This window comes from Salmo salar, chromosome ssa19 (genome assembly GCF_905237065.1).
Source record: "Salmo salar chromosome ssa19, Ssal_v3.1, whole genome shotgun sequence".
Classification (NCBI taxonomy): Eukaryota; Metazoa; Chordata; class Actinopteri; order Salmoniformes; family Salmonidae; genus Salmo; species Salmo salar.
In genome coordinates, this window is record NC_059460.1 from 56,905,876 (window position 1) to 56,919,580 (window position 13,705).

Sequence of the window (13,705 nt, forward strand, 5' to 3'; positions counted from 1 at the left end):
CACAAATGCTGTTGCTCCAGATACTCAACTAGTCTAAAGAAGGCCAGTTTTATTGCTTCTTTAAGCAGACAGTTTTCAGCTGTGCTAACATAATTGCAAAAGGGTTTTCTAATGATCAATTAGCATTTTAAAAATTATAAACTTGGATTAGCTAACACAACATGCCATTGGAGCACAGGAGTGATGGTTGCTGATAATGGGCCTCTGTATGCCTATGTAGATATTCCATAATAATATATATATTTTTTAAGTCAGCCGTTTCCAGCTACAATAGTTATTTACAACATTAACAATATGTACACTATTTCTGATCAATTTGATGTTATTTTAAAAATGGAAGGAAAAAAAATGCTTTTCTTTCAAAAACAAAGACATTTCTAAGTGACCCCCAACTTTTAACGGTAGTGTATACAAATCATACAGCGCCACGACAACATCCTAGTTAAAAGTGAATTACCACATGGGCAAAACCTGATCAAAAACAAAAATGTGACAGAAACACAAAACAGAGTATCCAGATGAAAGAATACCTTGGTATGTGCACTTCGGTTTTTAGACTCTCACTCAGTCACAACTATCTGTTTGGTCACTAGCACCAACCGGCAATGATGCAATATAAGAAAGTCTTTCGAAAAGCAAAGACAAAACTAAACTCTCCAACCACACTCACTTCCATCCATTTATTTTTTTCCTCCCCTCCCTTATCCCGGTTCTCTTCTTTTCCTCAGCAGTTAGGTGATGTAGATGCGGTGGAAGTCGTTGGCACCGAAGGCACAGTTGCACTTGGGGCACTTCCTTTGTCGGGTGTCGTAGCGCGTCTTCAGACACTCGTAGCAGAAAACGTGGAAACACTTGGTGAGCACCGTCTCCTTGTCGCGGGTGTTGCAGCACGGACAACGCAGCTTCGCCTGCCAGGTGTGGAGTACAGAAAATGTACAGTTAACGCTGTAAAATAAAGTGTCACCCATGTACCGCAACATGTGAACCTTCTCACATGTAATTGATCGAACAAAAGCAAGGCCATTCCACCAGGATGTGTGTATTTTTTTTATTACCTTGTACTGGTTGATCTCCTCCTGCAGGATCTCATCAGCATCAGTGTACACCTCCACTTTCTTCTGTTTCTCCAGCTTTCGTCGTAGCCTGGACAGGTCCTCCTATAAGTCAGCCAGACACAGTCGAATACTTTAGTAGCCTAGATTAAACCTACAGTTAACATTCACACTCAAAATGACCCTTCCCACTGTATTCCCCCAAGGCTTTTAGGGGTTTGACAAATTAACATCAGGGCTCCCTCGGGGGAAAAATATATATTCACGTTTAAAAATGAGACTCACCTGGTTAAATAAAGGATACATATCTAGGAAGGACAGACTTGTCAGTAGTTGTGTGTACCTGCGCTCTTTTGAGGTTGCCCAACTCCCTCTCTCTGGCGTTGCGGTTCTCAGACACAGATACCTGGATCTCCCTCAGCTTGGACTGTGTGTGTTCCAGCTGCACCTTAAGGTCCTCAGCCAGCTGGGCTGCCTCCACCGCCTGAGATGGAGGGGCAAGAGACACTCAGATACTATTGTCCTTAATATCAGTGGTATTGTTATTCCTTTTTGTGTTATTATTACAATATCAATAGTAAAAGTAGTAGTACTATGAGTAGTAGTACTGGTAAGGTAACTGTGGAAGAAGGAGAGTTTAAAATTGTAAGTAGTATTGTTTTGCTACCTTCCTCTTGTTGAGTTCTAGTGCTTGTATGCGAACTCCTAACTCTTTCTCCAGATTGGTCAGTGAGCTCTGGAGGATGCCCTCTTTCTCCTCCAGCTTCTGTACAACCAATAACTGGGCTTCCACCTGTGACAGACAGCAAGGGGAACCAATCAATCAGACCTGTTTCCTCATTAGCTCAGAAACACAAGCATTATCAGGACTACTATCAAATGTTTTTTTTATTTCAATAGCCATCAGGGATGCACAACATGCAGCCCAAGATATGCTATTTTTTGACCCACGGGTCTCTTAATAAATAAAACAGTCTCCCTTGCCAAATGAGTTATGCACCTGTTTTACATCCACTGCTTTGTAAGATAAAATAAACACACACGATGGTGACAGTTCATCCTCCACAGTCTCTCTCACCTGGGTCTTGAAGGTGAGCACCTGGTCGGCCAGCTCCTCCTTCTCCTCCCTCAGCAGCTTGTAGATCTGGTTGGACTTGATGCGTTCCGACATCAGCTTGAAGTTGGCGTCGTCCTTCTCCCTCAGCTGCTGCATCAGCCGGCTGTTCTGCTCCTGCATGTCCTCAAAGGCCTGGCCCGTCACGTCCATCTCACTCAGTAGGGCCTCCTCCTCCTGGACACAATGGAGCGGTACGGAGGGGGGGAAGAGGTTGGAATAGAGTTGGATATTTTCTTTTTACTGTTAGTTATGTAGTTTCATTTAATTGAGGTCAAATCTCAGAGAGAGAACTGGTACAATATGGCAGATGAAAACACATTAGGTCACACAGTGTTACCTTGCAATGTATCCCGAATGGATCGCACAATGTAATTGTAACTAACGTGTATCAACTGACTTCACAATGACATCTAATGTAATTCAAATACCCCTGAATCGTAACACCTCACTTATCGGCGTCGAGATTCCTTAAGAAAAATCAAATTCCATTGAAATCCCTGGTCAAAAAAAAAAGCAATGGCAAAGCCAAGGAAAACCCACTGCAATTGTGATATTTAACATATTCAACACCTCTGCAACAGTTTTGAATGTGTAGTGGATATACAGTACCTGTTTGGTGGCAGTGAGCTTCTTCTGTAGGTGGTCGATCGTCTCCTCTGCCACACGGATCTTCCTGAGAGCGTCCTCATCAGCCAGCTTCTTGCTCTCCTTTCTCTCTCTCTCCTCCAGCTCTCGAACGCGCACCCGCAACTCATCCACCTGGGACGCGGGAGGATTTAGATGTAACACATGGACTGAAACATAGGCACATGAATTGACTTCTTTTTATGACCAAGATTTTATAGGCAATTCCAATTTTTTTATACAGAATACAAGAAATACAAAGTAACAGGACCCAACAAATACCATTTAACTTTACATGTGAGATTTTAGATTTTTTTAATATAACCTCAGCTTTAGACTTGCGCTCTGCTGCCATAAGCTGCACTTTGTCCCTCTGCTCTTTGGGGGCTGATTTGTACATGTCCAAAAGTAGTTTCATCTCCTTCTGAGACTCCTGGGCTTTCCTGAGGGGAAAGGAGAATGAACAGTAGAAGAGTTAGCACTACCTAACTTTAGAATAAGACAATGTGTTAAGGTCTTCTACTATATGAGAGTATATTTTATTCTAGGGGTGTGCCGAGTAATCGGACAAAACGAGTATCTTAACAGATATGGTGAATTTTCTGAATATGATGAGTATTTTTTGTAATTATCAGTGATTGGGGAAAAAGTCATTGTCAGCTGCCAGCACACAACTCTCAAACAGTGTGAATGAAGCATTGTGTACTATAAATAGTACTACTCAATTGGCTAGTTTGGCTGTCTGTCAAGAAACAGGCGGGGTGTGGGTTGCGCCTGCTGCCATAACTGGATGAGAACAAGTCGCCGCTCCCGCTGTCTGTGTCGTTATGTCGCGAGCTAAGCCCATGCTTGCTTTTATAATTTTTTCCTCGCCCAGACATTTCCACATTTGAAAATGACAAATGCAGATAGTTCATTTTCATTGTACAAATGTTATGGCATAAGTGTAGGGAGAGAACATTTTTGCTCCTTTTGAATTTTTTTATTTATTTTTTTAAATTTACATTTACATTTTAGTCATTTAGCAGACGCTCTTATCCAGAGCGACTTACAGTAGTGAATGCATACATTTCATAGATTATTTTTTTCTGTGCTGGCCCCCCTGGGAATCGAACCCACAACCCTGGTGTTGCAAACACCATGCTCTACCAACTGAGCTACAGGGAAGGCTATATTTTAAAAATTTAAAATATGAGGCAAACAAATGACCGTTAACTAAATCTGGGTCTGGAATAAATGCAGGCAGCAGTAGCCAGCCATGCATTATATATTAGCCTATTTTGTTGATAATTGAATAGGACTAAGTCAGTCAATCATATGCATTTTCAGCTGTCAGGATAATTTCTTAACTTTGAACAATGTGTGAAGGAACATAACGATGTGCTCTGAGATGCACTCTGAGTGATAGTGCAGTGATGCGCACTTCCGGTATAGGCTTTACCGGCATTTAAAGGTCACTTCCAGGTTTTCCGATCACAAGTAAATCTGATAACGAGTATCAAGTGTGATAAAACGGATCGAATTACAAATACGAGTATGAACAGATCTGCACACCCCTACTTTATTCAGTATAATAAGAAAAGGGGAGTTGTGGGTTCTATAACCAAAAACAAAACATACTTAAGTTCCGCCCTCAGCATCTTCAGGGTGTCCGAATCTTTCCTCTTCAACTCCTCGCTGCGCTGTCGCTCTCTTTCTCGCTCCCTCTCTCGTTCCCTCTCAGTCTCCCTCTCTCTCTCCCGGGCACGCTGTCTCTCCAGCTCCCTCCTCCTCTCCTCCTCCTCCTCTTGGTCTTCATCCTCCTCTTTCTTCACCTCCAGGCTGTCGCTCACCGGCTCCTCCAATGACAGAAGCCCGGTGTCACCACTCTGACACCGCAGCTGACAAAGGGACAGGGATAGAAAATGGTTTTGGGACATCAATCGCGTTGATCACTGATTTTCATAGCAAATATCATGATTCAAATAAGTCACGTTGATACTCATCTATTAACCAAGTATTGTGCAACTCAAGTTTTGTTGAACCACATGACCGAACCGCCTCACCAGGGCAAACTCAAGGTTCTAGTTAGCCTATAATAAGGATCCAGAGTAGAGCCCCGCAGGGGGATTAATTTTAAGCGAGCACTACCCATGCCCACGACATTCAGGCCCTACCCAGGTCGATTGGGTCTGGCAAATTCAAGGCCCTGGCCGAAACCAGAAATAACTTCCTCCATTAGTAAATCCATTAGCTGCTCCTCTCCATCGGTCACTTGCTCCCTGCACTCAGCTCACTCTGTTCATTGAAGCTCTGAGTCTAAGTATCCATAACAACGGATCCGCTTGGGTTGCTCTGCTCAACGAAGAGACACGAGAGAGCAGTTAGCGGTATGCTACTTTTCGTCACTCTAAACTCCGACACAACTCAAGGACCATTAGTTCCTGTGAAATAATCTCTCCCATCTTATATTTGACGAGGTTGAAGTACTTCTGACGCCATGTTATTATCTTAGTCAGATATGACTATACTGCGCTGCAGAGCACACGCAAGTGGCTCAGCTTCAAAATGTTAGTGATAGCCAAGCGCCATCCGTACCCTAGTTACTGATGAAAACAAACTGGCCCTACCCGGCCCTAACCCGATGTATAATGTCGGGGCCTGTCGGGCTCAGGTCGGGTAGCAGCACTCTTGTCCAGAGTTTATCCTGACCTGGTCATATATTGATTAAATATGCAGAATTTAATTTAATATAAAAATAAATATATATTCAGAAGAAAGTCTATTGGTCTCAAGTAGAGGATCCGCCGCCCTACCTTGTTGATCTCCATCTGGGTTTCTCGGAGCTTCCGCTTGTAACGCTGCACGTCACCTTTCAGCTGGTGGTTGTGGTTCTGGAGGCTGCTGATGAGGTGGCGCATCTCTCTGTTGATTGGGCCTGTGGGAAAGATCAAAAGGTGGACAGAAGGGTTGATAAGGAAACAATGACCGTGCGTTTCAGTCAGAGCCGCTGTCTTGTCTGACTGTAGTCTGCGTGTGCTAAACTTGTGAAGTATCGCCAAACTAGTGAGCAATATGATAGTGATAACAGGATAGGACATTCATCCCAAACACAATCAACATCCTTGGTTAGAGGGGAGGGGAAAAAGGATTAAGACTGACAATCATCCATTCAAGATTCTCACGGAGAAACTTTTGCTTTCTATGGGAAACTTAATGATAGAAACAAGCCTCGGAAGTGAGAGGTGTTGTGGAGATGAGACGTTACCTGCTTGCTCGTTGGCCGCCAGGTTCTGCTCAAACTCGATGCGCAGCATCTCGTACTCCTTGCGCACCTGGGCCAGCGTGTCTTCCAGCTGGATGACCTCTGTGCGGAGCTTCTTCTGTAGGGACAGCTCGTCACTCTGAACAGATGACAAACGCCACAGCTTTTGTTGGCGGCAGTCCAACGGCAACGTCACACCAATCCTCTGACGTCCTAACTAGTTTTGGCCAGTTTTTACTGAGTGTGACACAATCCACTTTCCAAGCATATAAAGAGAGCCTGTCTGTTTCTGCTTACGCCAAATTGGTCATGTTTTGCCCAAACACAAGGCACTGTAGCCATGGCAATGACATACCCTTGTGGAATGCAGAGCTAGTCAGCTCCCCGGGCCGCTGTAATCCGGGCTGTACAAAATACCTTTCTAACCACATATATTCCTAGTGTATTCATGATATACATGCCAGACCTGGGTTCAAATAGTATTTGTTTTCTTTCAAATACTTTAGCTGCACTTGATTGAGTTTCCCTGGCATACTGGAAACAATGGAATAGTCCCAAAATTGCGAAACATCTGGTACCCCAAGCAGGGGTGGGGGGATACTATTTGAACCCAGATCTGATATGCTGAAATGTTTGTTACTTTAAAATCAGTGGCTCCCTCCTACACTTTAGTAATTTGTCAGATTATTTTATGCAGAGCGACAATCAGTCCATTCAACTAAGGGAGGTAAATTAACCATGGATCATAATCATTGCAAGTAAAACCTAAATAGCCGCTCTCTGCAAAATCAGTGCTCCTGACCTCCATGTGCTCTATCTGTCTGAGGTGGGCGTTCTTTGCGGTGAGGAGCAGGGCCCGGGCCTCATCCAGCTGGGTCTTCACCCCCAAAGACTCATTGTAGAGCAGGGAGAACTGGGACTGCAAGCACTTGTAGTCCGCGGTCTCCTTCACCACATCCTCCGGAATATTTTTCAGGTCCAACTGAAAAGGGAGTTAAGTGAGTGAATTACCCCCCCCATACACTGTAAGACACCTTGGGACATAGTGAAAAACTAAATGACTGCAATTCATTTGGGATAGAGCAAACAGACAAAGGAACATTGGCCAAGAAATTACATACAGAGTATACATTCAGTGATCATAACATAAAATCTTAGTGTTTATAATTGTTTTAAGTGTTTAGTGCCTTATGAAAGTATTCATACCCCATGACTTATTCCCCATTGTTGTGTTACAACCCAAATTCAAAATGGATTACATTTATATTTTTTCTCACCGATCTACACACAATACCCCATAATGACAAAGTAAAAACACATTTTTCAAAAATGTTGCTAATTTCTTGAGAATGAAATAAAGAAATCTGTAATTTACACCGGAGTCAATGATTTGTAGAACCACCTTTGGCAGCGATTACAGCTTTGAGTCATCTGTATGTCTGTATCAGCTTTGCACATCTGGATTTGGGGATTTCCTCCCATTGTTCCTTGCAAATTTTCACAAGATCTGTTAAGTTAGATGGGGAGCGGCGGTGAACAGCAATCTTCAAGTCTTTCCACAAATGTTCAATGGGATTCAAGTCTGGGCTTAAGCTGTTCCACCTGTTAGATTCTGGGTTAAACTTGGAACATTGTTTAGAACCAAACACACCCAACAATTTCCACATTTTGTTCTGAAGCCATTGCAGCATTGCTTTGGCTTTATGCTTGGGGTCATTGTCCTGTTGGAACATAAATCTTCGCCCCAGTCTAAGGTCGTTTGCACTCTGAAGCAGGTTGTCATCAAGGATTTGCCAGTATTTGGCTCAATTCATTGTTCCCTCTATCCTTACCAGTCTCCCAGTCCCTGCCAATGAAAAGCATCCCCATAGCATGATGCTGCCACCACCATGCTTCACGGTAGGGATGGTGTTAGACGGGTGATGAGTTGTGCTTGGTTTTCTCCAGACATAGCGCTTTGCATTCAGGCCAAAGAGTTCCATTTTTGTCTTATCAGACCAAAGAATAGTTTGCCTTATGTTCTCAGAGTCTTTCACATGCCTTTTTGCAAATTCCAGGCGTGCTGTCATGTGCCTTTTTATCAAAGCCCAGATTGGTGAAGCGCTGTAGAGTCTGTTGTCCTTCTGACAAGAAAGGAACGCGGTAGTTCTGTCAGAGTGGTCACTGGGTTCTTGGTCGCCTCCATTGCGGTTGCGCAGTTTGATCGAACGATCATATATTCCCAATGATGGAGACCACAGCGCTTTTGGAAACTTTCAACACTGTCGAAATTGTTTTAAACCCTTCCCCAGATATATGCCTCATCACAATTCTCTCAGAGATCTATGGGCAGTTCCTTGGACTTCATGGTATAGCTTCTGCTCTGACATGCTTTGTCAACTGTGAGACCTTATATAGACAGGTGTGTTTCTTACTAAATCATGTCCAAACAATTGAATTTGCCACAGGTGAAATCCAATCAAGGTGTAGTGACAGCTAAAGGATGATCAAAGGAAATTGGATGCACCGTAGCTTAATTTGGAGTGTCAATGAATTTTGAATAAATTTGAAAACATGTTTTCACTTTGTCATTATGGGATAGTGTGTAGATAGATGGGTGATATTTATGTTTTAATCAATGTTGAATTTAGGCTGTAACAACATCATTTGGAAAAAGTCAAGGGGTATGAATATTTTCTGAAGCCACTGTGTCTATTCTACAATTATAATCATCCTTGACATGACATCTGACTCATGACTGTCTGAATAGTGAGCATCTCCTTTGTTAAGCTGACATAACAGAATGCACAGCGTATTGTCTTGTATTCCCTCAGAGGGGGATGCTGTTGTACCTTGAGTTTCTCGCTCTCCCTGACAGCCTCCTGGAGCTCCTGCTGTAGTTTCTCCAGGTCTGCCATGCGGTTGTTGGCCAGCTCCTGGTTCTGCTCCAACTCTGCATTCAGGCTCTCAAACTAACAGATATAATAATTACAATATGGAGTTCATTTGTATCACTTTGGGCACTAGGTCGTCATTGTAAATAAGAATTAGTTCTTAACTGACTTGCCTAGTTAAATAAAGGTTAATAAATAAAATAAAAATGACAGGGTTGGAAACAACAATGTATCAAAACAAGATGGAAGGGAAGCTCAAGGATGGTTGGACAATAGGATGGTCGGACAATAGTCTGCACTCACCTTCTGTATATTGAGGGTGATCTGGCCACCGGGTAGCCCCCCTGAGCTGCCAGTGGTGTAGTAGCCCGAGGTCAACTGGACAGAACAATCAGAAATGGTTTAGCGAACTTGGCCCATACATTAGTACACTAACCCAGACATATTACAATAGCTATATAGATGTGGTTACATTATTTTAGCCATGTACATACAGCAGGACATCAATAAACACCCCCCCCCCCCCCCACAGCTGCAATTCAATGGACAGCATGCTCTGCTGCTTCAGCCTTATCGCTGGCCATCAATGCATAACGGAGTGACATCAGCGATGACAAGACACTAGAACTACACACACACCTGCTCCATTGCCTCAGCCAGATGCTTGTTGAGCTTCTGTTCCCTCTTACGAAGCTTCTCGATGTCCCACTGCAGATCCTCCACAGCAGTCTCCATCTCAGACACCTTGGTCTCCGAGCTTGTCACCTTATCCACAAGCTCGTTGTACTGTTAAAGAGGAGTAGAGATGAGAGCAAAAATGTGATTCTGAAATTGGCTGGATGAGAACTAGCAGACATTCACATTGAGGAGGATACAAAAGCTTGAAAGACGACACTATGGAGATGTGGGCATTCCCAATATGTACCTCCATAGACATCTTGTGGTGTCTACCCTGCAGGGAGGAGGCCAGGTCTTGCAGTCTGCCATTCTCCTCTAGCAGAGTACGATTCAGATGGAGCATCTCTTCCTGGCTGTCATCCTCACACGCTGACAAAAGACAACACAGTCACTATGGTTACTCAACTAGTGATTACATATGCCACGTAGCAGATGCTTCCATCCAAAGCAACTTACAGGAATTTAACACAAGATCAAAGTGAATGTCACACTAGGCACCAGAGTGAATGTCACACTAGGCACCAGAGTGAATGTCATAGTTGGGAACCCCTCTACATAATTATGCCAAATGAAGAACCCACATGTTGCTACAAACAGAAAGTGAAAAACTCCCGAGTCATGATAAGCGTGTCTGAGTAGTTACCTGCGGACAGGATCTGGGCGCATAGGCCGTCGATGCGGCTGTGCAGCCTGTCGAAGACGCAGACCATGCAGGCAGCGGCCTCCTTGCTGAACTGCATCCTGTCCCGCAACTGCAGGCTGAGCTCCTCCTCACTGCTGTTGTCCAAAGTGGAGAGGAAGGCTTTGGTACTCTCACTGAGGGTAGTAGTGGGTGGCGGGGCTACACAGTCAGGATGAGAAGACTTAGGATGTGGGGTTTTTATTTAACTAGACAAGTCAGTTGAGAACAAATTCTTATTTACAAAGACGGCCTACAACGCATTGACAATATAAATGTGGCGTAAGTGATAGAAAGGTTAAGTGCTTGATGTTGCCATACCTCACACCAGTTATTATCGGCGGCAACGCAATGGACTCAGAGGTATCATTACTTCTGAGCAGAGGCTAGATATGCGTAGATAAAAAAGGTTGAGAGAGAGCAGGAATCATCTTTACCGGTTGTCGAGTCCTGCTGTGGTTCACGAGCTATCTCCATACCGTCGGGTGGTGGAGGCTGTTGCTCCACGTGTTCTGGCGCTGGGAGTGGGGCTGAAGGAGGGGGTGGTGGGATCACCATGCTATCCGCGTCCATTGGGGTAGGGGCAGAAACAGGAGTAGCGGGCGGTGCGTCGACCACCGTGGGGTCAATGCGTTGGCGCAGGACGTGAACATTTTCTTCCAACTGGAAGTTAGAGAAAGAGGGTAATTGAGTATATGTGCGGGTGGGTTTACACTTTAAGTTAAGAATATGTCTATGTTCCTTCACGGCAGCAAATGATTGTAGGACGTACGTACCTGGGACCAGTAGCGATTCACAATGAGCAGTGTGGTATCGTCAGTAGCTTGTCGCTTTTCCAGCTTCTCGATCTTCTCCCGCAGCTCATCCTCCATGGTCTGCCTCTGCTCCAGACGCTCACTCAGCTTTTTGTTCTTAAACTGGATCACCTTCATGTCCATCTCCTCCTGCAGATGTCACGTGATAATGAATTAGATCAATTAAATCATCCCTCCTGTATGGTTAAGCACAGACAAGACCCAGTTGTGGGGGACAAAAAGATGACGACTAACCGTAGAGGACACTCCCCCAATGCGTATGGGCTCAATGAGAGTGGTGGTGGTCTTTTCCTCTTTTTTACACTTCTTCTCAGGTGGACCAGGGGAGCTGTCCCCACCTGAGGCTCGCTTCCCTCCCCCGGTGCCAGACATGGTTGTTGCTTCTGCAACAAAAGCGTGACAGCTGTTTCAGGACACAAAGCCGATGAAAAGGAGGCATTTCGTTTGGACAACTTCATTTGTCAGCTGCCTATGGACTCTACGAAGAGATATTTATGATGACAAGACTAATAATTTTTTTACATTTACATTTTAGTCATTTAGCAGACTCTCTTATCCAGAGCGACTTACAGTAGTGAATGCATACATTTCATTAAAAAAATTAAAAAATCCCCCCGTACTGGTCCCCCGTGGGAATCGAACCCACAACCCTGGCGTTGCAAACACCATGCTCTACCAACTGAGCCACATCATCTCCCTGTGTCAACACCAGGGTTTTGTCATTGTGTCACCAACTTGTGAAGTTAAATTTAGAAAATGTTACTGAAGCTAACTACTATCTGGTATACAACTACAAATAATTGATGTGGATTGTTTACAATTGCTTAAGTTGGCAAATTAATTCAGATTTGTATATGCCAATTCAATGAAGGCCAGAATGTCCCGCTAGCTAACTTGCTAGCTATTCCATTTCTGAAGTGTGGAATATGTAAACTTGCAAAGTGGGCATTGAAAACTTGGCAGAGTAGCTATCCATGTTAGCTACCTAAATAGCGATAGTTGCATACTTAACGTACACTACATGACCAAAAGTATGTGGACACATGCTCATCGAACATCTCATTCCAAAAGCATGTGCATTAGTATGGAGTTGATCCCCCCCGTTTGCTGCCATAACAGCCTCCATTCCTCTGGGAAGGCTTTCCACTAGATATTGGAACATTGCGGCTGGGACTTGCTTCCATTCAGCCACAAGAGCATTAGTGAGGTCGGGCAATTAGGCCTGGCTCGCAGTCTGCGTTCCAATTCATCCCAAAGGTGTTCGATGGGGTTGAGGTCAGGGCTCTGTGCAGACCAGTCAAGTTCTTCCACACCGATCTCAACAAACCATTTCTGAAAGGAACTCGATTTGTGCACGGGGCCATTGTCATGCTGAAACAGGAAAGGGCCTTCCCCAAACTGTTGCCACAAAGTTGGAAGCACAGAATCATCTAGAATGTCATTGTATGCTGTAGAGTAGATTTCCCGTCACTGGAACTAAGGGGCCTAGCCCGAACCATGAAAAACAGCCCCAGACCATTATTCATCCTCCACCAGACTTTACAGTTAGCATTCTTCTGGCATCCGCCAAACCCAGATGGTGAAGCATGATTCATCACTCCAGAGAACGTTTCCACTGCTCCAGAGTCCAATGGCTGCAAGCTTTACACCACTCCAGCCGACGCATTGAGCATGGTGATCTTAGGATTGGGTGCAGCTTCTCAGCCATGGAAACCCATTCCATGAAGCTCCCGAGGAACAGTTCTTGTGCTGACATTGCTTCCAGAGGCAATGATTTTTACGCACTACAGCATTCGGCGGTCCTGTTCTGTGAGCTTGTGTGGCCTACCAATTCAAGGCTGAACCACTGTTTCCCTTAAGTCATTATCATTTTACAGTAACAGCACTTACAGTTGACCAGGGTAGTTCTAGCAGTGCAGAAATGTTGACTAACGGACTTGAAGGAAAGGTGGGATCCTATGACGGTGCCACATCGAAAGTCACTGAGCTCTTCAGTAAGGCCATTCTACTGCCAATGTTTATCTATGAAGATTGCATGGCTATGTGCTCGATTTTATACACCGGTGTGGCTGAATTAGCCGAATTAGCAACGGGTGTGGCTGAAATATCCAAACCCACTAATTTGAAGGGGTGTCCTCATACGTTTTTATACAGTGTATATTGTACTAGCTAGTATAGCTAACGTTTGAAAGAATCTAGCTAGCTAATGCTAATTGTAATGAATGCTAACGTTAGCCGGCAAGCAAATTAGAGTTATACGGCCTATGTACTCGAATCACCTTGAAATGTTTACTACATGCAATCACACGTTTTTATTTCAAGATCACTACGAAATATCACAAACCTTCACCAGATAAAAAAATAATTTGTAAAACATAGTCACTAACCGGAGATGACGACAGCAATCATTTAAGCAGCTTCCTGTACGGCACGGTAAGTGTACCGATGAGATAGTCGTTTAATCCAAATCAAAGGTCCTGTAGTCAGTTTCTCGCCGGTTTTTTTTTTACTGTATAGTTACCTAAATGCTTAAAAGAATGCATGCTGTACACATTTTGCCATTATTCAATAAATATCCAAACGTTGTGTTATACGATTAATTATGTGAACTACGGTTTAGTCC

The 13,705-nt window shown here is 44.0% G+C and overlaps 1 protein-coding gene across 3 annotated transcripts; it reads right to left on the bottom strand.

Moving 5' to 3' along the window:
* Positions 1-666: 666 nt before the first annotated feature.
* rnf40 (ring finger protein 40) lies at positions 667-13,558 on the bottom strand. 3 transcript variants are annotated; one of them, XM_014158945.2, is made up of 20 exons: positions 13,470-13,558; positions 11,317-11,465; positions 11,044-11,211; positions 10,705-10,930; positions 10,232-10,429; positions 9,836-9,957; positions 9,550-9,696; positions 9,214-9,288; positions 8,869-8,988; positions 6,840-7,019; positions 6,041-6,176; positions 5,589-5,710; positions 4,414-4,673; positions 3,119-3,236; positions 2,779-2,928; positions 2,131-2,343; positions 1,720-1,845; positions 1,396-1,536; positions 1,056-1,157; positions 667-908 (listed from the first exon to the last, which is right to left on the bottom strand). In XM_014158945.2, the coding sequence occupies exons 1-20, from the start codon at positions 13,489-13,491 to the stop codon at positions 732-734; spliced, it is 2,952 nt and encodes a 983-aa protein (XP_014014420.1). In that variant the 5' UTR covers positions 13,492-13,558; the 3' UTR covers positions 667-731. The 3 variants fall into 3 exon arrangements, with proteins under 3 accessions (XP_014014420.1, XP_014014422.1, XP_014014421.1); XM_014158947.2 differs by lacking the exon at positions 13,470-13,558 and adding an exon at positions 13,427-13,466; XM_014158946.2 differs by lacking the exon at positions 13,470-13,558 and adding an exon at positions 12,973-13,420.
* Between the last annotated feature and the right edge of the window lie 147 nt (positions 13,559-13,705).

Coding starts and splice junctions, on each gene's coding strand:
- rnf40 (XM_014158945.2), bottom strand. CDS start 13,491: ATGATTGCTGTCGTCATCTCCG. Junction 7,020..8,868: donor GGGAGAGCGAGAAACTCAAG/GTACAACAGCAT, acceptor CTCCCTTTTCAG/TTGGACCTGAAAAATATTCC. Junction 2,929..3,118: donor AGCGCAAGTCTAAAGCTGAG/GTTATATTAAAA, acceptor CCCGCGTCCCAG/GTGGATGAGTTGCGGGTGCG.